Raw genomic sequence first — 27,546 nt, 5'->3', positions numbered from 1 at the left:
AGATGTGTGCAAAAAAAATAAGGAAAAAAGCTCTAGGGCAAATACAAATGAACAAATCATATTTACCAACAGAGCTAGTGCAAACATAGCACTAGTACTGCTGCTGGGGATCATACAGCGAGGTAGAGTCAGACAGCACACACACTCCTGGCTTTCAATGTTAGTGGGGTTTTTTTTCCCACCATGTTTCCTCTATTGGGTTTTAAGGTTAAAAGTCAAAGTATTTTATCAGTTGATAAAAACATGTCACTTTTTTTTTCGACTTCATCTCTTGCTCTTTTTTTTGCTTTCCTTTTTTTTGTGTGTGTCAAGCTTCATCATTTGTACTGCAGCCTGTCTCTCCCCAGCTTGCTGCGATGCAGTCTTGAACTGTCGGTTTGATTGCTCTTGCCCGAGGCATTAGGTTCAATCCAGCGTGTCGCACCTCAGTAGCTCGGCACACACTGCAGAAATCGGAGTCAATTTACCCCGGGGATTTGTTAGCGTTTCACATACGTTTAGTTGTGCACTTGGCCAGCTCAAATTGATAAACCTGTTGCTCGCGATGCAGATTGTTCTGACAGCTGCTCGCATGAGGCCAGAGCAGTCAGAAGTGGGGGTGTGTGTGGTGGTGGTGGTGGGGGGGTGGCGGGGGGGGGGGGGGGGGCTTTCAAACCATCCCGAACTACCCATATCCTCCACCACTGCCACCACTATCAACTCCTCCCTTATCCCTGTCATCCTCTTGCTCTGAATGACGTCCAGGTTTCATTAGAGAAACAGGAGGAGGCAGGAATCTGCATTGCATTAAGCTAGTGCTGAAAGTGGTCACTCCATTGCCCCTAAAGGCAGGCAAAGCAATATCAGTCCCCTGTGCACTGATGAATTCCAATTCCAATTCTTCAGACGTCTGAATTATTTTAGGTTTTTTTCTAATGCAGCAACAACAGCAACAGCAACCGACACAAACAAAAAAAGTTACATAAAGGCAAACAAGGGTACACCCAAGAGGGGAGAAACGAGAGAGAAAAAAAGAGAGAGCGAAAGAGAGAGAGAAAAAAAAAACAGTTATTTAAATGTAAATAAATAGCAACTTTATCTCCCCTCCCTTCTTAAAGTTTGCCTGCTTTATCTTAAAACTCCTCAGGCTCTCGCACCGCAATAACCAAGTCCATTACACAGCCGGCGCTACAGGTCACAGCGTAAGGGATGGAGCCGGAGCCGGGGCCTGCCTCAGACCTGCCTCCAAGAATTAATGTAGCCCAGGTCCGAGCCAGCGGCAGTATCACTCTCGGCTTAAGACGATTACCGCGTGTCATTTGTCATTCGTATGGCAGCACAATGCGCAGCCGTTTAATTTGATGCTGCACTTTATCAGGCGCTGGTCTTCGCTTCTTCTACAGTCCACTGTCTTTGACCCATATACATAAACCCTGGGCCGATAGATCAGAAGCGCTCATCCATTGTCTCTGGTCGTCTTCCAGCAGACCTCACCCAGTAATGACAGTTCACCCGCCCTTGCGACACACACACACACACACATACACAACAGTGGGCAGTCTTCCATGAAAGAATAGCAAGTTTTAAAAGGATTTGTGTTTAGATGTTTGTACACAACATTAACTATCAATTAAACTAGATGAGACTGTTCCTCTATGATGCTTTTCCATGTATTATGTATGCGTTTCGCTTTGGACAAAAGCGCCTGCTCAATACCATAACCATACCATAGCCATAACCATTTAAGTAATACCTAAACAAATACCTAAAGCAGGGTCCCTGATTTAAGGGGACCACACAACCAGTGTGGTGGGACCTGCACTAAATATACCCTGCCTTTCAACATCTTCCTTAAAGGAACATGAAAGTAAAAACAATAAAGGGTCCAGCAACAGAATGCACAGAGCACATACTCTAATGGACACCAACTACAAAGAAACAAAGAGACTGCAGAGATGAGATGCTGCACTCCAAAACCCTGAGAAGCTAAAAAAAAAAATGGAAGGTTGCGGGGGGGTCGGTGAAGGGGGTGGGTGGAGGCTGTAGATATGTGTGTGACTGTGTGTGTGTGTGTGTGCGTGGTGTGTGTGTTGGAGGCTGTGAATGGAGGCCGCTAGGAGATGGCGTGGAGATGGGACGTGGCTGGAACAGCACGGATTGGTGGGATTTAAGGACCTGCAGGAGGAGAAGGGGAACTATCAGATGGTTAATGAGAGCCAGGCGGACGAGAGGGAGAGCCTGGATATAACATGAGGAGTGAGAGAGATGGGGGGAGGGGAGGGGAGATTGATCTCCAGGCCTGTGATGGATGGATTCCTTGCTCTAGCTTTCGGCCAATCCAGGGGGATGCATGGCCCAACCCTGGCGAAGGAGAGGAAAAGGGAAAGGAAAAAGAGGACATCTGTCTCGGGCGCATGTCAAATGGGTCTAAGTGTCTTTGAGGAGGTGTCCTTCAAAGCCTTTTAGTGATTCCAGTCACTTTCAGGAAATTACAAACGGCAAACGCCCAGGTTTCCATCATGTCGACTTGAAATAAATATAATCTGCTCTGGCAACGCTGCCACTGGAACTACCAACCCAAATGCCACGAAGTCTCGTCTGAGCCAAGCAAAAAATATCGAAAAGGTGTTTTAAATTAGGAATTGCGAATTAAATTGCGAAAGCACACAATTATTCTTTTATATTCATCTCAATAAAACATTAAAAAGGCTGCTGTTTGCGCTCTGGCGGGAGTTTATGAGCACTGCTAACAATCCAGCCATCTTTGGACAGACCTCCCTCATCACCGTCTCCAATACTACCCTCCCCTCTTTCTCCTCTCCTCCCCTCTCCATGCAATCCTTTAGAATTTGCTGATTATTTTCTACAGACAGAGGGCCCTTCATCCAGTAGGCCTCGGCCCACGGCATACAGTAGCTGACAGCCCGTGAGAGAACTGGACCCTGCCATAGCGGCTGCAGCAGACACAGACGCAGACGCAGACACACAGAGGCAAGGTCAAGAGTAGATGAGGGTGTGGTGAACAGAATGAAAGAGACGGCGTGACTATCCCACAGGAAGGAAAGAGGGAAAAAATTATAAAAAGGTAGGCTATTATTGCAACAAAAAAACACACACAACTTAACTTTCGAAATCCTACCAATGATAATGCAAGGGCACTTGTGCTCTCAGTCTCACAAGGCCACCCAGGAGGAGGTGGCTCACTCGAGGACGTCTGCCATTGAAAGAGATTTTGCTGCCAGACAGTACACTCCTGTGTGTGTGTGTGTGTATATAACGAATTCCCAGTTCCCTATAAACTTGCCTGTGAATCTGGCTTCCGCACAAAAAAAAATAATAATTGGGCGCATTAAGTTCTTCTAGAGGCCTCAGAGCAAAGCCAAGGTCCTCTCAGTGTCTGCATCTCCACCTCTCCAGTCAGCACTACTGTCATTTCAGAACAGCCACTGAGCACCAGGGTCCCCCCCAGTACTGGCTGTGATAGAAATCAGCAAACCTCCTGTCAAAGAAGCATTTTCTAATCTCAACTAAAATGCTGAATGGCTAAAAAAGTACCTGTGTTACAGCTATTTTGCCACTGTGACATAGTTATTATTCTAAGATTAACAATATATGACAGTGTCTTACCGTTAAAAAGGAAAGGCAATGCTTTTGCTGAAAATATAGACCAATCAGCATTTATTTACATAGGATGATTGGGTCACACACTAACAAGGCAGTAGAGTGGAAATACCAACAAAATGGCTAGTAGTGATAAAGACTCTCTGGATTAATGAAAAGACGTGTTCTGACACATCCTGCCTAAAAGATTTACAGCGACTATATTTTATTTTGTGATATGGCACAGAAACGTGGCATCACTGTGGTGTCGGAAATGAATTTGACAGCACTACTAAAGAAAAGTGCTTTAGATACATTCACAATGTATTTATAATATATACAGTATTCACTATGCATATACAGTATAATATATACAGTATTCACTTTCTCTTATTTCTAAGAGGTATTCTTGCCTTGGTTACAAAACTCCGACACACGGTCCATGGGCTTAGTGTCTATGACCATTCTGACCAATCACTTCAGAACCACATCTCTCTCCCTACTCCACTATCCCCCAACCCCCCTCTCTTTCAATTATGCTGGCTCCTTTTCTCTCCCATTCATTCTGTCAGTTCTCACTCTCTCTATCCTTTCATGCTCTGTGTCAACTCCCCTCCACACCCCTCCATACCCCTCCCCACCCCGTCCTCCCGCGTATGATTCAAGTCATCCCCGTTATGCACTCAAAGCCCCCACGCTGTGGCAGAGTCCAAACGCTCCACTCCCCCCCCCCCCCCTCTCTCTCCATTTAGCCTTTTAAGTCCACGTCTTTGGCCAGGTCCATTTCATGTCACGTCTACATAATTGCTGGTTTGTTTTGAGTGTGGAAGGTTTTAATTTCAAAGGGACCGCTGGACGTGAGGATTAAAATGAGATGTAAACATTAAAATTAAAAGAGTGGGGTAGGGGGAGTGGGCAGAGGGGTTTTCTTCTGAATCAATATCCCGGGCTTTGACTGCTGGCGGTGGGTGTGCTCGCTCACTCGCTGGCTGGCGGTGAGTTGGGTGTGAACTGAATGCGTCTCAGCATATCACTACTCTTTGAGCGGCAGGGCCTGCCTGTCTGCCTGTCAGGTACCGACCACTGACTGAACAACACTTACAGCATTCTGCCACAGCCAAGGCAGGGAGAGGGAGAGGGAGAGGGAGAGAGAGAGAGAGAAAGAGAGAGGGTGAAATCTCAGGAGAGTAGGACGTATAAAAAGAGAGAGAGAGTTAGAGAGAGGGTAAAATCTCAGGAGAGTAGGAGGTATAAAAAGAGAGAGAGAGAGAGAGAAAGAGAGAGGGTGAACTCTCAGGAGAGTAGGAAGTATAAAAAGAGAGAGAGAGAGAAAGAAAGAGAGACTGCCCTAAACAAGCATTACAGAAGGTGACAAATGGGAAGATGTGCAGCAGTGATTTTGACCACGACATCCAGGGACTGTGTGTGTGTGTGTGTGTGTGTGGTGTGTCAGTGAGACTGTGAATATACTGTATGTGTCTGTGAGTTTGTGCAATTGTGGGCATCTGTATCTGTTTGTCTGTGTGTTTCTGTGTGTGTTTATGAGTGTTTACGAGTTCATGTGTTTACGTTTTTTTCCAGTTATGTGTGTGTGTGTGCATGCTGCTTGCGTGCATGCAGGCACTCCTGATGAGCCATACCCCAGGATGCAGCTTTTAGCAGGACGTGCAGGAGCCCCGGCTGGCTCTGTATCTCCCCATGGATCACGCACATTCATCTTGCTCAGACAACTTGCTCCAATCCATAAAACAGGCATTAATATAAAGCTATCACACAGCTTAGAATTTTCATTTTAACTGACAAGGTGCTCCATTCATCATCATAGGTGGCATGTCTATGCTCCCAGACGGGGCTGGTGGTGAGAGGGTTGGGGTGGACGGGGGGGGGGGAGAGGACAGGGAGGGTGTAGAGTGGGGCCACTCTCTCTCTCTCTCTCTCTCTCTCTCTCCCTCCCTCTCTTTGTCCCTCTCTTTCTCCCACTCTCCCTCCCTCTCCCGCTCTCTTTCCCTCCCTCTCTCTCTCTCTCTCTCTCTCTCACTCTCAAAGGCACACAGCTACAGTACACTCCACTAAAGAGCTCTTCAACTTTGTCCCAGTAGGACAAGGCCTCTCTGGGGCCTGTCAGACAAAATACTGACTAGGGCTGCACACAGATCCCCTCAAGTAGAACCGCTGGTAAGGGCTGCACACAGATCCCCTCCAGTAGAACCGCTGGTAAGGGCTGCACACAGATCCCCTCCAGTAGAACCGCTGGTAAGGGCTGCACACAGATCCCCTCCAGTTGAACCGCTGGTAAGGGCTGCACACAGATCCCCTCCAGTTGAACCGCTGGTAAGGGCTGCACACAGATCCCCTCCAGTAGAACCGCTGGTAAGGGCTGCACACAGATCCCCTCCAGTAGAACCGCTGGTAAGGGCTGCACACAGATCCCCTCCAGTTGAACCGCTGGTAAGGGCTGCACACAGATCCCCTCCAGTAGAACCGCTGGTAAGGAGCTTCATGAATGCTGCTGGCTCTGCGTGGACGTGTCTGATAAAAACATGCACTTGCAGAGGCGTTTATTCTAGTATTTCAGTGGAACTCAAAAGCTGTAATGTGTGGGTTATGTCACAACCCAGTGCTTTTCACTTGATGTGTACCTGCTGTCAAGATTCAGAAATGTCAAAATGGTGTCCATCAATGTACCATCATGTTTCTACCCTGCATTAATTTATACCATTAATGGGCCAGTGAATATTATTATTGGGCCTGTTTTTTCTGTAGTATACAGTACATTCATAAACCCAAGACCACACATACTTTTAAAGCAGTGCTGGGGTCCTTCCTGAAGTTACCCCAACAGAAGGCTCTCCCCAGTGAGTTACCCAAACAGAAAATATGCTAGTAGAATCAGTATGTATTGTACAGAGCTCTAAACCATTATGATTTAAAATGATATCACCAGCACACTGGGGAGAATTGGCAGCGCACCATCCAGCACTATGTTGCCTAAGAGAGAAGCCGTAGCTTCCAATATGTACAAAAGCATAAGGATGCTGTGGTGTCAGCTGTGCCTTTGACAGCGGGCTTGTTTGACAATTAGCACCGAGGTTGAAGCGCCGTCTCGTCTCCACGACGGCGAAGGCAGGTTAAATCCGCGGTTGTCACAACAAGGCGAAGCAGAGGAATCTAAAATGTTCTAAGCGGTGGCAAACCGGTCTCAACAGAACGCTCAGCAGCCAGCACGACGAGGGCCAAGGGATCAAGACGACATCCATTTTAATGACGAGCCTTCACAACTTAACACAAATGTTCTCTCAGTGTTTCAATTCCCAACTATTTTGCCAGTTTCATTGCAAACAAGCGGGGAGAAATATCTTATGACAGCAGTCGCCTTGATATGGTAAACAGGCAGGCTTTGAAGTGGAGCACCAGATTATGCATTGCTGAAGAGAGATTTTTAAGATTACTCTTGTTACGTCTAATGATCAGTTCATTGGGAAAACAAACAGACTGACATTTTCAGCATGAAAAAGAATTTGCCAAGAAGCCCTCAGAGTAAGAAAGAGAGACAGAGAGATGGAGAGAGAGGGAGAGATAGAGAGAGGGAGAGATAGAGAGAGAGAGAGAGAGAGAGAGAGATGGAGAGAGAGTGAGAGAGAGACTGTGAAAAAAGGGAAGTGTCAGAGCGGGAAGAAAAGCTTAAAAGCTAAATGTTTCCCTCTCTCTCAGAGCGCTAATGAGTGGGCTGGAGTAAGGCCTGCGATGGTGCTTAAATATTTATGACGAATATTGGGAAGTGGGTGCCAGTGGAATTGTAAGACTTCCTGTGGAATGTGTCTGGGCCAATGAGAGACAGCCTACTGTGTGCCAGCCAACTACCCCCCCCCCCCCCCCCCCCCAACACACACACACACACACACACACAGACAGTGGAAGGCACATTCACACACACACACCCCACCCCCCTCTCTCCCGCTGCCACCCAACTACACCCCACCCCTCACATCCCTCTTAGCAGATGCTCTGTTCATCTGGCGTGCTACACAGAAACTGTTCAAATATTGACACACAGTTCCACCCCCCTCCATCCCTACTGTTATTAACCCTTTGTGGCTTGGGCAGGGACACAGCAGTCTTTTTTGGGGGGCGCTTTGGGAGGGAAAGAGGGGTGCACAGCATTCGGCTAATAAGAGTTATGTCCTCTCCTTTTTCCCCCCTTTGTTTCTGTTTGTTTTCCTTGGGTTGATTAATTGTTCAGAGTGCAATGAAATGAGGAAAAATAGCAAGCTGTGTACGGCACCATATGTTTATTTGTTAATAACAAGCATTAATCTTTTGCGGTGTCAAAAGAGCTGTCTAAGAGGTTGAACCCGATGCTAATATTCTCACTGAGGCTACACATGAATACCATCCTGCAGCAGACGCATAGCAACACAAAGCTGTGTGTGTGTGTGTGTGTGTGTGTGTGTGTGTGTGTGTGTGTGTGTGTGTGTGTGTATCTTTATGTTTGTGTGTCTGTCTGTGTGTGTGTGTGTATCTACATGTTTGTGTGTGTGTGTGTGTCTATATGTTTGTGTGTGTGTGTGTTTGTCTATATGTTCACACAAAACATCTCGAAAAGCAGTCTCTCAGTATGCACACGCAACACTATACACAGTGCTGCAGGCTTAAGCCCCTTTTCCCTGCCACTTTCCAGCCACTTTCTCTGTGAGCAAGCTTTGTGGGTTGTCCTAGTTGCAAATGTCCATAGAATGTCCATAATGGCTACTGCAATGAATGACATATTAATTACATATTAATAAAACAGTTAACGAGACTGACTTTGACAACATATGTTATTCTTTGTATGTTGTGCTATTTAATGCAAGAAAAAATCAATACCATAATCAATGAATGTGATGCAGCATGGGACTCATCACATTCTCAATGACTTACCTGATTCGATACGAAATAAATTCTTTATATTTTGAATACTAAACAAAAAACACATTGGATGTGTGCAGACCGTGCGCATGTGACAAGTACAAAAAAAATCAGTTGACACGTGATTGTTAAGGGGAGGTTGATTACGTGCAAAAATAATTCCAAGGTGATTGCCGTTTAGTCTGTATTAGGCTAGGAACCTCATTGCTATGAAGAATTAAAAATCCACCTCATTTTTTTTATTTAATACAGTACAGCCCAGTGTTAATTGTGGTGGGTGGAAGTAACATACTGCATGTATGAGAAGGTGGAGGCAGTATTAATAACAAGCGCAGATAAATGGCTCCTGTTTGGCTAATCACAAATGGATTAGCCATTAGGTGCCGGCACTCCAGTTGCAGCAGCTGCTGATGCAGTTGAGACAGACAGAGTGAGATGCACAGGGCTGGTCACACGGGTCGGCCATCTTTATCCTGTATCCAGCACCATTCACCATTCACCATTTACCACTCCACTATTATGTTTCTGTTGCACCCTGCGGATACTGCTTAGCATCAAAACAAACCCACCACGATGGTGTTTTGGCCCGTTTGGTGTTGCTGTGACAGGAGAACCACCTCACCGATATATTATTGTGGAGATCTATGTGAATTTCCTGCTGCTGTTGAAAATAAGGTCTGAATGGGAAGTGTAGATGGGCTGAACAATAAAGCGCTGGGTCGAGGACATGATATGTGAGAATCTAATTGGTGGAGTCAAAATGACGCTGATAAGGGAGACAAGATTAACGTGCTATTAGGGGCCTGGGAGAAGCAGTGAAATGCCTCAGAATAGATAAAGAGCCAGGGCACTTCAAAACATAAGCAGTCTGACAGGGACAAGGTCAGAGTAAACCAGACAGGTGAAATACCTCAGCAATAGCCCAGCAGCCAGGGCCAAGCCAAACTAGTCTATGTCTGTCAAATGTTATTCTTAAATCCTACCCTACCCTTACTTGGACACATTTGATATTCAGTGCCACAGCCACACTGTAACTATATTATTAGGTACAGTACAGTACATAACAACATGCTATTTAATATATATATATTTAAGAGCACACTGACACTGACCCGAATAGCACTTTGTATTTATGAATTCAGAGCTACGCATTTAGGTTAGTGTAGCTAAATTACTGTAGGAATGTGTATCAATGTGTTATTACACACTGTCAATAATTGTATTACATTGTACTTACTTGTGCAAATACAGTGTTCAAGGAAACTGTAACATAAACTGTTAAACTCTCCAACTATGTTACCAAAAATGAAATGGCGTAATATCATGCCCTCAAGTACTTTGCTACGAAAGGCACTGCCAAAAAATGTTCAAATGCAAATGCTTTCTAGCAGCGATATGTGGAAACAGTGAGTTCTGGTCTGAGTTCCAAAAAGATAAGCGGGTCAGTGGATTGTTTTCTCTAGCCATTTGATAAGTGCATATCATCCCATATTATGCCACAGGAACACTATTTAGAGGAGTATTCCGGGACTGAATAGGGCCTGACAGACTTCCAGTCTTCCATGAAATTCTGCACCTCAGCATTTCTCAATCGGGTTAATGCTTATAGGGCAGTAATGTATTTTTTCCGAATTTGAAAGTCTTTAGGATGTATTTAAATGAGAGATTTAGTTAATGAGTTTGGGCAAACTCTGGAACAGTCTTTTAAGCATTATCATTCTCATTAATTTTCAGAATTACCCACTGTGTTGTGATAGCTGTCATGGACTTCAAACTTCAATTAACTAAATACTACATACATCCATATATATAATCTCTCTCGCTCTCTCCCCTGCTTGCTCTCTCTCCCCCTTTCTCTCTCTCTCTGTGCGTGTGTCTGCCTGTGTCCAGATTATGTTTTATTTTTGAAACTTTGTAATTTACCACTTTAGCCTTCATTCTTGAGAGTGCAACGTTAAGCCTAATAAAAATATGCAAATGCTTATGACCTGCCAATAAAAAAGCTTTGTCCCCAAAATGAATGCATTTTGTTTTCTCACATCAGCAACCCAAGGTAACACAGCAAAGGCACAAATATGCCTTCTTCCTCATAAGTGAATGAATCAGCACATCAACAACAGAATTTTCCTCTCTCTATCTCTCTCTCATCTCTCCGTCTGTTTGTGCTTTTATGCGATCACATCCAATCAAACAGGCTGTAATGCATCACAGAGGACTACCAAGGTCACAGTCCCAGACATCTACATGGCTATTAATATCAAGCAGCATCAGCACAACTAAAAGGTGGAGAGGAACACTTAAAGTACATTTGGAATTTGAAGAGTGTTTTCCCCTGACGGGTACACATGTTGCTGTGCCTCTTTCTCGGTCATCCGTTGGCACATTGGACCCGGGAGTATTCCATTACTATTTTATCTGTCCAGAGGCTTGTGGGGAGCTAACAATTAGCAGTCCCTTCACAGTGATTGATATAGGCTTTGCTTTCAATTTGTTCCACTACACAGATCATGAAATTCTGAATGTGCCCATCCTTATTGACCTGGACTTTTCAAACACAGAGCTACAATGTGATGAAAAGAATTAAAGGGAGCCATGAAATAAAGAAGAGTCGGTGGAGGAAAAGTAAAATAAATAAATAAACAACATGAAAATGAAAAAAAGATTGACCTGGCACAATCCCTCAGAACTGTTTCAAGTGCTCTTGCCGGAGAAGGTTGTTTTGTGATGCAATTGAAAAAGTTTTCTGAAGATTCCTCTCTTTTTTTGCTTCTTTGAGGGGGCTTCTAGGTTTGAAAACCTGCAGACCCCACTCAGAGAAGAGCAGGCTGTCACTGGAGAACAGTGGTACATAAAAAGCCAGTAAGGGACATACTTAAATCTGTATGTATAGTAATATAAGCAATCAAAAAATGTGGCTGTATCGTGTCAGTAAATGAGTGTTCGTGTAAAGCCACCAGTGTGAACTAGAACAGAAAGCTGGTTTTCATATACAGTCGGGTAGATCTGTCGGAAATATGTGAAGACATATACACTACATAACTACAAACTGATTTATAGATACTACATAAAGAGCATACGAAAACATCTGGTTTGAGTATGTACTCGTCAGCGTATTTAAGTTTATGGGACCCTCCCATCAGCAACACGGTTTGGTTTCAGTATGTACTCTTTAGCGAGTTAAAGTTTATGGTACCCTTCAAACAGCAACACTGTCAGTTTTGATAAAAGAGTGACTGAACAAAATAAACACTGTAGTATGGCGAGCAGCTGCATCTGTGGCCGAGACACACTGCAAGAAGCTAAAGTGTAGCGCAGAATCAACACACACACACACCCACACACACACACACACACACACACACACACACACACACAGACACTAACACACAAACACACAAAACAAACATAACACGGAGTGTGGTTCTGTCACGCAGAGAGGCGAGCCAAGTTTGAGGAATCAGCGGGGAATAAATACAAATCGAAACCAGCTCCTCCATATTGTAAGTTCAATAGCCCTGCAGAGAGAAAAATCCAGCCCTGATTTCTGGAGACCAGAAACAACCGATGGAACTTTCAAAAAGGGGCGCGGCGTGCCATTCTTCACATCTACATACCCCAGGTCCCTTGGGTGCTTCTGACAGTGATTTACAGCCGAGGCTCTCCAATCAATCTTTAGCAGGAGATTGAGCGACAAGATCCTCTTTTAATACCCAGAATCTAAACAATCTTTCAAGCCAATATCAGTCAGCAGCAGCTAATACAGCTGCTGTTTGCTGCAATGTTTGGCCCTGTGTCGCCAAGATCCTCAGAACTTGCAACAAATGACCAGAACTGGTTGTGATACAATTTATAATTGTCTTGTTTCTTTTTTCTATTTACTGAATGGGGAAATAGTTGCAGATTGCATAAAATCACAGGAAAACACCCAACAGCATGATTAACTATGACAGCATTTAGATTATGTTGACCTAAAGCACCATTGTACCTGTGTACTGCATGTATTGCAGATATACTGTAGTTACATTAGTACCTCAAGCAAACCAGACAACATCAAACAATAAAAGAAAGTATCTTTTCTCGAGAATGAACACCTTGTGTTCTAAATGCAAACAATATAATGTTTTTCTATAAAGAAGAAAGTCTTTTATTCTGCCCAAAAGCCTACTGGTCATAACAGCGAGCTGTGTAGATACATCAGTAAGCACACACTAAATAAGCTTGGCTCAGGCCCTCGAATGCTGAGCCATTGGCAGCTTACACAGCTGGAGTAAACAGCAGCGCCTAGATCTCGGCTTCAAAGGGCCATGTCCTTTAACAAGCACAGGAAAAAGGGATGGCACAATGGTACCCTCCCCTCCCCCAAAAAAATATAAACAGGGGGGGGGGGCTGCTTCTTTTGATTTTGGCGTGCTTGAGGAATGCTTTGCTCTCTGACAAGTGGCTCCGATGCTCTCGGGAGTCGGCCAGAGTGGCGGTGAGTTATGGCAGTGACAGGTGCAAGGGGAGTTGTGCATAATGCCCCAGCCAAGTCCATTTATTCTTCACTAAGGTGAGCAACCTGTGTCATGGCGGGGAGTGCAAAGGCAGTGGCGGGTTGTGGTAGGGGGAGGTGTATGTGCAGCGTATTTATTTTGCCTCCTGTTTGGGCCTAGAGTGAATAATCAATTGTAATTGCACTGTGTCAGGCTGTGATCAGCGACTGGGTCATCACAGGTGTAGGCAGTCAGATTTGGCAGGGGTGGGGGTGGTGGTGGTGGAGGGGGTTGAGGGTTGAGGTTGATCGGGAGGTGGAAATGAATGGGGCGCAATGTCACCCAACCCCGTTTCTGTGTGTGTGTGACAACTCAGGTCAACAGCCACACAAATTTGGCAGGAGGGGAAATAAAATCAGAGGCAGCCAAAATAGAGCGCGCACACACAAACACACACACACGGCCACATGCAAGCAAGGGACCTGTGCTGTTAGCCAGGCAGCTCTGCCATTGGAGGAAGCTCTTGGATGAAAGCATGGAGGCCCAGTGGCAGGCAGGGAAAGGGCTATGGGCTGAGGGCACTCCTTGCTGGTAGCCTTCACCCGAGAGCGGCGCACCTAGTCCAGGAAGCAGATGGGAGTCTGCGGGGCAGAACATCTGCGGAGCTAAATGAAGGTCCCCACATACACTGTGAATGTTAAAGAGATAAGGGGCTTGCTTTGTGCACGTCGGCTAAGAGCCACAGCAAACACGCCAGTGTGAGATAAGTGACAGGAACATGCTGCAAAGCTGCAGTGTTGCTGTCCGAGGTCATTCAAAGAAATAAAGAAAGAGAGAGCGATAGAGAAGGAGACCGTAACAAATGACTGGCTACATAAGAGCATCTCGGTTTTTGAACTATTGCACTGTTACTGAATTGTGTTCAAGGACAGACACCACAGTGGTGCGCCGTCAGCACCCCACACAGACCAATATGTAATAGCTTAAAAAAATGACATGGAAAAGCTGCATCCCCGTACACAATCCACAGTATAAATGAAGCATCCTTTGTCCCTTGCAGCCAGTTCAACAGGAATTGCCATCAAATTCACTCTGAGGGGTGAAGGAGGAACATGGACCGCTTACAGAAATCATGATGACCAATCTGGCATGTTGGCTGAATGTCCAGCCACGAATAATACCACCACCAAAAAGAGCAACATTTCAGAAACAGCTCTCATGTTGGCCAAATACAATTACCATCCTAGTTTTAACACCAGTAACACAAAAGTGTGTCTTAGAGTGTGTGTGTGTTTGCCTTGTCCTTACAAGTAGTTCATATCAAGAGAATAAAGCAGGTATATGTGACTCATTTAATTAAAAAGACCAAAAACAAAAGGAAATGTTGTGTTGCTGATCATGGGTCTGAAACCCAGGTGTCAGCAGTCCCCACGGTAGCCGTGGCGGCAACGGCAACAGCAGCAGTAGGAGCAGGAGGATGAACCTTGCTTTAATGCAGCACGGCCGACAGCGGCACCATTACCTTTTGGCGGGATGCATCTTCTTTATGTCTCGCTCGCTACACACTGACCTTCACGGCGACACGGGCGAGTGTGTGGCAGCGAACAGAGAACAGCCGTAATCACCGCACCACATGCGCCGCCGCAACCGCAGACGAGGTGGGGGGAACGGGTGTTAAAAAAAAACATGAGAGAAAGGTAGAGAAACATAGAGATGGACAGAAGAAAAAAAACTAAAAATCCTCTGTAATTGGGAGAATCCCCCAATCGAACTGGCTTATGCGTTAATACTTCTGGCATGAATCCTATCAGGGGCTTTTGCATTTCTGCTACACCTGTGCTTATGGTGGGTAGACACAACACATCCAGCCTTGTTGACGCTCAGCCGTGCGGGTGACAGACGACAGCACAACAATTTTTCCCTCTCAAAATAAACAATACCTTTAGGCTGTGATAAATAGCATCAAATGTATTTTTTAGAGTATGCGGTATAAGCATCCATTCTGTTCTCATTTGAATGCACTGTTTTCCCTATGGAGATGTTATGCGATGTTGTGTTTCTTTTCCTAGTCACATTCACTCTCATTTATATCTATATGATCATGTGCAACAAGAGGAAGCACAGCACAGTAGGTGTAAGATAATACATCTATTTAAACAGATTTATGCACAGATCTATACTTGTTGCTACATTGCAATCGCCTGACAAAATAAGACACTAGAGAAGCTTAAGCTGCTAAAAAAGGAAGACACTAGCTTTTCTCAGTAGCTGCCCTGATGCACAAGAAAACTGCTGAACGAACTGTATTTTAGCACTACCACACAAGTCAGCGACCCAGGGCTTTCTACACTGACATTACTCCCCTTAGGTTCCTGTCCAGTCTCCGAGTCCTCCTTAATTCGCTTCTATAAATCCTCTGAACTAGCAGAATAGGAAATGGGACAATTTAGCACTTTTGTTTGCCCAGGGGTGAGGAGGTGGGGTGGGGGCTGCAGAGAGGGGGGTGGGGGTGGGGTTGGGGAAACGGCTCCTTAAACACAAAGCTAACTTTGTGGTTAGTGTTGTGTATGAACTCCAGCCAGCTCCATTCCACTTTCAGTGATTCCTCCTCCTTCTCCTCCTCCTTCTTCTCATCCTCCTCCTTCTCCTCACCCCTTGAAACTGCCTGCACCTACAGAAGCTACATTTCCCTCCCCTCAGAACTTTGGGACAGCGGGCAGCAGGAGTGGCAAACACTGCCTGAGCTATTTACGGGGTATTACATCTAAAAAATACTCCTGCACCTTCAATCAGAAGCTCCAAGCTGAGGTGTTATTTGTCTCGGCTCTCGAGTGAAAGCGAATCAGAGGGCTTGATTTGGCTCTTGCGGATGCCAATAGGAAACAGGTGATAAAGAAGGCAGTCATGCAAAGTTTTTTCCCCTCCACTCTCAAAAAAATTAATTCCATCTCGAAGATGCCTATCACACAGATATGCCCAGAATGGCACAAAAATATGCCTCTGCTTCACAGATTACTACACACCAACTTAGCATAAGCATTCTCTACTACTAGTGCTCCTGTTGGCTGCAAATGTACACTGGGTGAAATTCTCAGCTAGAAGGTCTGCATTAGTGACTGAGAAATAGATGCTATGCTTTAATAATGTATGCAGTTACTGTATACATGCACACTCAGTCTTCATGATCATTTGTTATGTATTTCATTTCATCACATGAAAATCACTGGTCACCAAAAAAAGTGTAAATACTGAGATCAGAGCATTCCCAAATAGGTCTAATGCATGTTGACATTTCCTTTTTTGAAATTGATTTTGTCATGCAGTTTACAGGTACTGACAGTCACATACCATAAGGGAAACACGAACTGAGATCTATTCATATGACAGCAACAAATATATTAATTGGCAACAACGGACACTGTGCTGGAGTTGACTGCCAATAAGAAACCGTTGATATTGCTGGTATCATTCTATGAAACACATTTATTTTTTTTAATATGATTGTGATTTAAAGAGTGATAACGAGCCATATGCGACCATCGTGTAGTCTTTCTTGTAAATTAGACTATTGTTGATTTGATGTCGAAAAAATATAGGCTACGATTCAACATACACACAATACATGTATGCTAATAAGCACCGTCCACGTATGAATTTATCAGAGTTGAGCATTGTATACGCCACTTTGGACAGTACAGAGGCAATGTAATTGCATATTGTTTCTTCGGAATGATTTCAAAACATCCCTCTATATGACGACAATATGGATATAGACAACCATAGAGCTAACAGCACTCAACTGTCACTTCGTGCAGATAATCCTATCATTACCTTGCGGAAGGTTTCTGATCCGATAAGACACCGGAGTAATCCATGTGCTACATTTAAAGTTCCTCAACAGCTGGTTGCTGGTTTATGCTAATTTCTCACAAGCTTCCAAGGTCTCGCTGCAAAGCAGCAAGCGGACAAGTACAGAAGAGTCCGGCCTAGCAATGCAAGGAAGCTGCTCTGAAACATTCGGCAGCAATGTCTACATTATATTCTTGAATTTCACCGGTCCGTAATACCCACGCAGCGGAACGTAAACAATGCGAAAGTGGCCGCATTACTACACATCATTCTGAACAGGGCACTATAGCCAATACACACGGCGTGCCCTCTGCACTGTAAAACATACGCCTTCTCGGTGTATACCTGTTACCCGAACGTCAAGGACCCAATTCTTCATCGCACTGCTGAAGAAAGGACACCACTGAAACTTCTGACATCTCTAGTCAAAAATGCAAAACATATCATGTGAATCGACAGCGCTGTCTAATATAAACAGCAAACCATGCGTTACCGTTCTCTTCTTGAAGGGTCTTGCTGAATGCTCGGCTTGGTGGGCGCCATCTTCCTGCAATTATTTGATTTCTTACTTTTTTCTTCAGATTTATTTTGACATAGAGCCGAGACCACCGACAGCACAGCGTTATGTGCACTATGAGTATTTCAACAAAGCCATTGCTTTTCTCTGCACCAGTCGTGTCCCTGTCTTCGTGTATTGACGTTCAGTGCGTGAAGAAAGGAGCGAAAAAAGCCGAGACCGAGCTCCAAAGGCATGCCAAGAAAGTGAGTGGAAACCGGGGGACGCTTCACGAATCCAGCGGCTGTCCTTACACTTGGGTTTGCGGGAGAGACAGCGCGACAAATCATAGTATAAACGGGGCCACCATTTCATTACATTTCCCCGCAGCACGTCCTTAGCTCCGATGCTTCGTAAAGCCTTATTCGGAGACTGTTTGTCTGCATTTTTCCGCTTTTCCTGGCTCGCTCTATGTGAACTGGGGGAATCATCTCCTCTCCTGCCGGCGCAACAACGCCACTCAGTTGTAGTTGGAAACAATTTTCCTTTTCTCGAAGTACAGGTTGCAGTACAGTAAAAATCTACTCATATTGGTTAAATGTAGGCATTCGCGAAATTATTCCTCTGGTATGTCCATCATAATGTTTTGTCTCAGAGCCATTCTTCTTAAAGGGTGTGAAGTGTGTGGATGTGGACAAAGTAGCGTAAATTTAGCATGATGGAAAGTGCTTTATGCAAGTAAGCAAAGACACTGTTTTGGGAATCATAACATGATATTAAATGTATGAATACACATAATGATAGCGATGTTTGCTATCGGGGTGTACATGATAAAAAAAGGCTGTACATATTGTAAGCAAGTTATAAGTATTAAGTAAAAATTATGAAAAAGGCCAAGAAATTGTCGTGTCTTTATTGATAGCATGTTGTCATTACGTGATTGATATTAGTGGCCTTGATACAGGTAAAAAAAAAAAAAGCAACTGCCCCACGTAACCTGATTTTATTTGATATAAATTGAAGAGATTAAAAATCCGTCCTGAAATTATTGATAATGTGCGAAAGTAGTGAGTTGACAGCAATGTTCCTCTTACTATCATGGATATGTGCTGATTGACCAAGGATGATTTGACATAACCTTTGACCCATCAAGGTCAAACTGGTGAAGTAAGGTGCTATTTTGGTTTGACGTGCAAAAAAAGAAGAAGAAAAAATCTGTCATTTACTTCAAAAACGGCGATACAAATTAAGAAGGTAAATAATTAACCTTTAAGATAGACCACCACACAAACCCATCCTGATTATTGTGTGTAATGGTTTTGCATTCTGGGTTTAACTGAGGTGCCTAATCGCCACTGGCAGGTTTAATAGTTGATTTAGGAATAGGCCTATATAAACTGCAGGCTACCCAAATAACAAAATAAAAACTTGTATGTAAGAGTTAAATACTGTGGTATGTGTATATTATATTACTATTTGTTACAGCTATACCATGAGAATTTGCACACACACAATGACGTGTTGCATTGCATGAAATGCGGTGAAATATCCCATAACCGATATTATAACGTGGTTGAAACATGATTTTAACGGCATTAGCCTAAAGCTTCATGGACATCTGTATGTTTAAATGGAAATTATACTTGAGAGGAAACTGACAGGTTTAAATAAACACTTTAAAAGTTAACTTTTTGGTTTTGAGATGAAGATCCCAATTAAGTTGTCTTCAGGTTTGTTAATATATCATGCCCGTACTTGGAAATATAATAACTGCTTTTTTTAGAAAGAGCAACAACGTGCTCTGTTGGCAAACCTAGTGTGTATTTGTTGTGTATTAATTCGGTCTTCTTTCATTTAGCTATATTGAATGACTAAAGTGAGCAACTCAAACAACTACCTTTGTGAGAGATCATGAACTGTTAGTATAATGCCATTTTAATGTCTTCAAAATGATTTGTTACCTTACTAAAGTGTCAAATGTCAGAACAATTACAAGTATTAAGTAGCCTATTGCAGATCTTTACTTAAGTTGATTGAAGCCATATCTTCATGGTCATTCGTGGCTAGTATTTTTACACGTTTGGTACAATAGAACTGCACATTAGGTACTTGGTAGGCTAGATACCTTTATTTCAGACTACTTTCTGAAAGAATGATACAGTTGTCAGCCCACTTGAGAAACATGACAGAGCGTAAAACGACATGTAGATAACGATAATATCCTATTATAGATTTCCTTAACTTATTGGTTATGTGTAAATCTTAGCGTTGTGTTGCGCTAGCTTACATTGATGCTGGTGAATCAGACTACTCTCCCCTTGTTTAGCAAAGCTACTTAGTGAATACTTCATCTTAGTTCACATACCTTTGCTGGTAGGAAGTTATCCCCTGGACGTTTTGTGGGTTTCCGTTGGTGGTGCCGGGGACTCTGCCCACGGCGGAACCAGCAGGCATTCCCCCGGCTCCTCCACCTGCTGCAGCCGTCACCTGAACGCTGAAATCCGGGAATATCCTGATCATCCCCGCTCAAAGGAATACAACACGAACAGAGTCTATGTGGATATTTGTGAAAACAGCCTTCCCTCCAGCCGAACAAGTCACAGCTCAATCCCATTAGTGATGGTTACAAGCTCATCGGCCATTATACGTCTTGATTTCTGTATCAGCGAAGAGACAACTGCAGGATTCAAGGGGCTTGTAATGACATAGATGACGGTGGTGTTAAGCTTAGCCAAATGCGACGTCCTATGAACACGTTTAGCCTACTGTGTGTTCACAAAAGTTGAAAAAAATCTTGCCCAACCTTACATACTGTAACGCGTAACGCACAAACGAAAATGCACTGGTTTTCAAGTGCCAAAATAAAAGGTTACAAAGATCCAGTTCGCCTCAACGTAACCTATATTATTCATACATGTCTAATGTAGCCTATGCAACGAAACATAACCTAGAACAGCATTACCTTCACCGAATTGTATGCCTAGTTTCTAGCCTGCAACGGTCTCTGTGTGAAGTAGTTTGCAGGCCTGAAGTTTTCACAATTTCAATGATAACATTGATAACAATGCTACGTTTATTTACGTGTACGTGTTGCTGAACTTAATAACTTGTAATCTTTTGTTTCATGTGGATCTTCCAAAGAATCCACACGAATCAGGAATGGACATGTGCCTGGCGTTTGGACCCGCCTTGTAGAGCATCCTCATAAGACGCACAGTTACTTTGAAAACTTTATCCTTGTGTCGCAAACACTAACCATAACTACAGTCCGTTGATGTCCGTCTGCAAAAAACAATATATCTTAGCCGAAAACGACTCACAATCAAATGTCATCTACTTGAGAGGTCTGAACCACTACCACGACGCGATCGATTAAAGTCCCAATAAATTACGCATTCGATCTCCCTGTCACAATTCTGTGCTAATGTTTTCGTGATCTGAGAGCAACTGTCAACAAGGGTTTCTTCTTGGCAGATGCTTCAAATGATGACGATGTGTTGTGTGTTAAGGTGTCTCCGAAGCTGCTTGTCTGAAAACGCTAAGCTCTAACATGCAGCGGTGCATTTGTAAATAGGCTTGTTTTCTGAGAGGAATGTCCCACGGAAGCGGTGCTGTTATGAGCTCTGCTACGTAGCTCTAGTATCCCTAGCGCGTGTGAGCGGACGAACATGCTCTCAGCTGCTGCTGATTAACTGCACCGCGCGAGAAGCTCGAGAGCGCGCGATGTTGTCTACCGACCAATCACAGGGGTGCTTCGGGGGCGCGCTTGTGGTGCAGCAACATTAACCCCTTACACACCGGAAACATTGACCATGCTATGAGTAAGCGTCCTTTCAGGTATTTTATATAGGCTTGGCTATTTAAATCCAGCTTTAAACATGTATAACGTGCTAAATGATGAGTTGTATTATTTGGCTGTTTCGAGAACGAAAGAGGAGAGGTCTATGCAGGCTACAACATGTCCAACGCTTTGAGTAATTATTAAAGCAAAATGACAGCTCATAAAATATCTTTGAAATATTTATGATATATTCACAGATCGTGCACCATAAAGAATTCATTGGCTGTCCACTAACTGATTTGTTTCTGGTTCATGATCTATCATTGTGACACAACAATTCTAAGCTCAAATAGGCTTTAGACAAGGCCACAAAGCGATTCAGAAATCCACCAACCAACTATTACAGCTTCTTTACAAACTTGTAGCGGTTTTCAAAAGACTATGGTTATATCCCAATGAATGTTTGTATTGCTAAGTTACTAAATAATTCTGTTAAAATAGCCTATGAGGTTGACCTAAACTCACAGTGAATTAAAGTGTTTCAAACGTTGCCTCATTGCATAAAGATGGTGACCCTCTCGATTTCAACAAACTATAGACCTATTTCCTATTTAATGATTTTTCCATCTTTCTTCCATACTAATCAGGCCTGATTTCTCCACAACTTCTGTTCTTTTTAAAATGTGCGGATGCTGTTTCCTCTTCATTGGACAACAATATGCCTAGAAGAGCAATGTTTATAAATCTTAATGAGGTTTTTTACATAGATGATTCCTACCTCTTTTGAGATAAACTTGGTGCTATTGGTCTTTAAGCTTTAAAAACATTCTTCACTATGGTTAAATTCATATCTCCACTACTGATGTCAGTGTGTCCCTTTTCTGGACAGTCAGTCAGATGTTATGATAATGGCAAAAGGTGAACCACAAGGTCCATCTTTAGGGCTGTTCTCTGTTTTTATTAATGACCTCTCACAAGTATGCTCTGATTATCATATGCAGTTATTTGCTGATGATACTGTGGTCTTCTCTTCCAATCTCACAAATCCAGTGAGCATAGAATAGTTCTCTTTTAACAAAGTTCTATTGAATAAGAAGTCTTAGTATGTTCTGACTGGATCTGACCTTTATTTTTTAGAAGGGACACCACTCAAGAAAGCAGAGGATTTTTTAAGCCCTATATTAATTCAGTCATAAAGAAAATAAATTTCAGCTTGAGAACATTCTATCGTCTATTTGTTGTTTCGAGGTACAGGTCAGGAAAATAATTATTTCACAGTTGATATTACCAATGCCAATATTGTCAGAACACATCAGAGACAAATCTTCGCCCTCTCAAAGTAGTTTATAATAGTCTCTCTAGATTTGTTTTGAGGTGCCCTTTTAGAACTCATTGTAATATGTAGTCCTAGAACTGGTTAACAGCTAAATCTAGAAGACAGTTTCACTGGCTGCAATTTAGTTGTATTTTCTTTAACTATCTTTTTCATTTAAAACAATCCCTAATTGCATATATGTCATTGTCTAGTCTAAGGCATAGGCAAGAGTATCCTTTTTTTTGTTCCAAGAATGTCAAAAGAAATTGGGCGACGTGCCTTTAAATTTAAAGCTCCATCAGACTGGAATAACCTGCCGGGATCACTTAGATCTATTACATCTTAACATCACATTAAGTCATCTCTTTTTACTTATCTTCAAGCAACCTTGAGATCACTTGAGTCGTGTAAAAAAAAAAATTCTAAAGTGTAGATGCATGTAAATTAATGCATGGGTATGTGTACATTTACTGTATGTATTTTGGCATCGGCAATTAGTGGGTGTGGGAGTGGCTAGGCCTTGGAGAGTTTATGGCTGTGTATGTGTGAGAGTAGTCATGTTTATTTGTCCTATGTATTGTATTGTCTGTACGTTTATGCTAAGGACCCCCTTGAATTAATCTCAGATATATATTACAAATGGAGGTACCCTGTGAAGCCTCATTTCAGCACAACGGTCAGCTCCATTGGCACATTATGGGAGCTGACCAAGGTGCTGAAATCAAGTAAGCTTACTGTCTCAAAATGGCTAGCTTACAAATTGGGTAGCTTCCATCCTCTTAGAGATCAATCAATCTGATATCAGAGTGAACAGCTGGTCATATTGCAGGATCAAAAGTAATGATGCATTTTCTCTATATTGATAAGGTAAGTCTTTTAATGTCAGCTGGCCAAAAGTCAAAATACAACTTAATGATGAATCCAATACATTAAATTGACACATTCACTTACTAAACTGACAGTGCTTACTAAATTAATTAATTTTGGTTGCAAAAATGCTTCTGGACTCACAGTGATAGAAGTCTGCAAGCTTAATAAAATAGTATTTTTTGTCCAATATTACTATTATTCCTTGTTCTGGCCTTTTGTTGTTTAGGTGTACTTACACTTTGTTTTGATGGACCGAGGGTCCAATCAATGATGGCCTGACCATTTGATCATTGTTCATCAAAATTTGTGGGTATACATACCTGTTACGTATTTGGAATTAACTTAAAAGGGACTATTACCAACACGTGAGTTAAACTCAAACATAACGTACAACCTGGGAGGCTCTGCAGGTTCTGTTATAGCCTTCCTTTCCTCATAGATAAATACCATTGACACTTGTACCCAAAGTGTTATATATGATCTGACCATGTTCATCAACATTGGTCTTATAGCTAACATGCCCCCACAGTAGTCACCCATATGTCCTTAGTGGCCAGTTCAGTTAAATATTGTGTTGTATTTATTATACATGGATATTGATAACAGTCACAGCAGCTATTATTCTCCTGTAGGTAGCATCAGGCTCTTCACTAAAGGGGCTTTCTGTTTATGAATAGCAGCCTTATCTGTATTCCAACACATTGTTTTATATGATATTTTCAGTGTTTCAGATATGCTCAGAGATGCTGCAATACTAGCATTCCATTCCTGCTCTTTTATCATTCACATCTGACAACTGCAAGGCACACACTTGGCTAAATGAAATGTCTACACACGTTAACTGATGCGCTCTCTGGCTTTATTTCCCCAGCTATCTCTCTGTCTCTCTCTTTCTCCCCAACCACTCTCTCTTTCTTTCTCTTTCTCTCCCCCCCTACCCCACTCTCTCTCTCTTTCTACCCTTCCAACCACTCTCTCTCTCTCTCTCTCTCTCTGTCACTGATTTGCAGTAACCTGAAAGAGTGACATAATCTCCTCACTGAAACATTGACTTAACATTGATTTCAGGCACAACCATGAAGTGTTTCAGTTTTCAGTTTAACTTAGCCTGCAGAGGGTACCTTTGTCTGCCTCTTGTTCCTTCAGCCTCCAGCTTGATTGCTTATCTTGTATCAAACTGGAGAAGACTTGATTGCACACTGAAACAGGCATTTAGCAAACTCACAGTTGACATGCCACCAGGATGTCCTACCTGTATGTGACAGTATATCTGTCCCAGAAAATCCATTAAACCCTTTTACTGCAGTTCCTGTAAAAGCTCTTTATGATATCCACATTCTTTCTTTTCTTCACGGTGACCTAGGATCCATTCCCCAGCCAAGGTTTATGGTGCCCTGTATACCACATAAACACACTTAGCAATGGCTCCTGTCAGATACTGGGGATGTGTCTGAATAAAACTACACTTTTATTAAAATTATTTTTATTAAAAAAATACAGGAACCCTGTGAAACATTGTGCTTATTCCTGGCAATTAAACACTAGCTTCCTGACACAAAACTGTGTAATAATTTTGTGTTGTTGGTGTTGTTGTTGTTGTTGTTGTGTTTTAAATTACAACTCAATGACTCTGGAGTTCTTGAACTGTCATGGCTGTGGATGTGATTGAGTGTTTATCCATTAAAATATTCTGAGAATGTAAATGCATGCGTGTATTTACTCTCACACTCATGAATCTTCTACCTCTCTTGTCTTTTGATAAACCTAAGGTTGATATTGGTATATTATTTGAGCCGGGTGTTATACAAAGCCTCAGTGTACAGACACATCATCGTTGATGACCTCCAAAAAATAACAAAGTGTTCTCCTAAAGAAAATGTTTGATATTGTTAGCTGTGAGTAAACATTATCATGATCAATGACTGAATGTACAAGACAACCTACAATGAGCTCAAGTAAAACACTCTTCTTTTACATATTTTTTGACATAAATTAAGTGATCACGTTCTGGGAATACAAAATAGTTATGCAGTGAAAAGACTTTGACGATCTTTTGGCATTTTCCATGTTTGTTTAAACACTTTTTTTATGATGGTACGAAAAAATAATGAAAAAGCTGTTGTTCTTTTATGAAACGGCATTACAACACAGCACACTTTCATCTGAGGTGTGACACAGCCCTGTGCCGGATAACAGCAAATGGAAACTAGTCCCCATCAGCTCATGAAATGAAACATGCTCTATAAGATATACAATGCACATGATTAACTGCCAATAAAGGACCAGCGAGAAGCCTCACCTGAGACCGTAAATGGAATACCTTCTGTAACCATGTCTAATAAAACTACCGTAATAAAGAGACACCCCAAGCTTCCCTCTCTCTCCTCTTTCTCAGTGCATTTCCTGCAATGAAATCAAACAAATTGCACTGGAAGGCTTAAACTGACACTGGAGGGCCACCGCTAATACAATTAGATTAACAGTTTCTGCTGTTTACCCGCTCCCGCTCCTCTCCCAGGCCGGTATTGCATTTATCCGTCTGCGGTTCTCCACTAAACTACATGAGACAGATCGGGGCCAGGAGCTAGCCTCCCACCTGACATCTCCCAGCCCGCTGGTGCACAGTTTCCTCTGAAAACACTGATAATCAATATCATGCACTGCAACTGGGACCAGACACTGCACTTTCCCAGAACACTTTGAGGTAATAAGGTTGCTCTATTTAATGTGAGGGGGCTGAGTTTCTATGTGCTGTGTGTGTGGTGTGCAGGGTATGTGTGTGTGTGTGTGTGTGTGTGTGTGTGTGTGTGTGTGTGTGTGTGTGTGTGTGTGTGTGTGTGTGTGTGTGTGTGTGTGTGTGTGTGTGTGTGTGTGTGTGTGTGTGTGTGTGTGTGTGTGTGTGTGTGTATGTGTATGTGTGTGTGTGTGTGTGTGTGTGTGTGTGTGTGTGTGTGTGTGTATGTGTGTGTGTTTGTGTGTGTGTGTGTGTGTGTTTGTGTGTGTGTGAGTGCAAAGTGCCTACTTGTAAGAGTTTTGTTGATGAACTGAACAAGAGCGCTCTGAGATTTACAGAGAATTAAAAATCGTTAAAAGCTGCAGAAATGCTGGAGCCTGGCTTCATTAGGAGTGTTTGTGCTCAAAGGGGAGCTTGGTTAGTGTACAGCATGAGCCACTCTTGCTAAAGTGAATTGTTTTGTCCTCCAAGGCTGCAGTGTTCACAGTGCTCCCCTCCCCACACTCCCAGAACCCTCGTCTCCAACAGAGTAACTCAGTAACTGTCTTTCTCTTCCTAACCACACGTTGACAAGGCTGCTAAATGTGAACCGAGATGAGCTTTGATTGTAGCTGTCAGTCCTACTCTCTCTCTTTCTCTTTCCAGCTATCCCTTCCTCCCACTCTCTATCTCCCTCTCTCCCTCCCTCCCTCTCACTCACTCTCTCTCCCCCACGCCCCTTTCTCTCTCTCTCTTTCTCTGTCCTTCTCCGTCTCACTTATTCTCTCCCCCTAACCCCCCTCCCTTACTTGCTGTCTCTCCTCTAAAAATTCAGTTCCCTACTGATTGAACAAAGTCTGAGCAAAAGTGTGGAAGTTTAAGACTTCTTCTTCTTCTTCATTCACTTCCCCTGTGTTCTTTAGCTCCACTGATAAATATCACACCAAGGTCTGTGTTGAATGAAGTCAAGGACACCTTTGGTAGAATTGTGCATCATTTAACAAGTGGTTGTGCGTCATTTACCTTATCAGAACTTTGCAGTGTTTCTCACTAGCACTCGGAAATTAGTGGGGACTCCTCTATTTGATAAGGCTGTCAATCCAGAGGTCATCACAGTTGCCTATATCAAAAGTGGATAATTGGGGTTGGCACTTGGAATTATAAATTTGTCTTTTCTTTTCCATACATAAAACAGATAGCAATGTACTATGAAACACTGACGTGAAACACACCACCAATGACTATTCTTGTGCGAATTGATTACATTTTTCATTTCATTAATTATGAAGGCAGTCAGGATTGTCTTAGCATATTATATAATTACTGTTAGAGAGCAGTTTGATCAATGACACCCATAGTTTTATGAAATTAAATGTATGTGACATATTGCAATACGTATATTTCATAGTGGAGATAAACGCAAGGATTTATTCCATCCTGTTTTGGCTGAAGACTTGAAAAAAGAATAACATTTAAATTCAAGTTTTGCTTGTCATTGCATGATTGGTGATTTGGTTGATGATAGTGTCCATGTCTGAGTCTGTCCAAAAGAAGAGTTAATTTCAC

General features: G+C 42.9%; 1 protein-coding gene across 1 annotated transcript in view; it reads right to left on the bottom strand.

The window, feature by feature from the left end:
* The window catches only part of npas3 (neuronal PAS domain protein 3), a gene marked incomplete at both ends in the record, with an annotated part of 249,892 nt that extends 230,071 nt beyond the window's left edge, over positions 1-19,821 (bottom strand). The window contains one exon of the mRNA XM_080849895.1: positions 19,667-19,821. Coding sequence (XP_080706021.1) covers positions 19,667-19,821 — 155 coding nt within the window. The remainder of the gene's footprint in view (positions 1-19,666) is intronic.
* Between the last annotated feature and the right edge of the window lie 7,725 nt (positions 19,822-27,546).

This window comes from Sprattus sprattus (assembly GCF_963457725.1).
Source record: "Sprattus sprattus genome assembly, chromosome: 13".
NCBI lineage: Eukaryota > Metazoa > Chordata > Actinopteri > Clupeiformes > Clupeidae > Sprattus > Sprattus sprattus.
The sequence above is the reverse complement of the archived record's forward strand: the minus strand, read 5'-3'. Positions and strand labels throughout refer to the sequence as shown.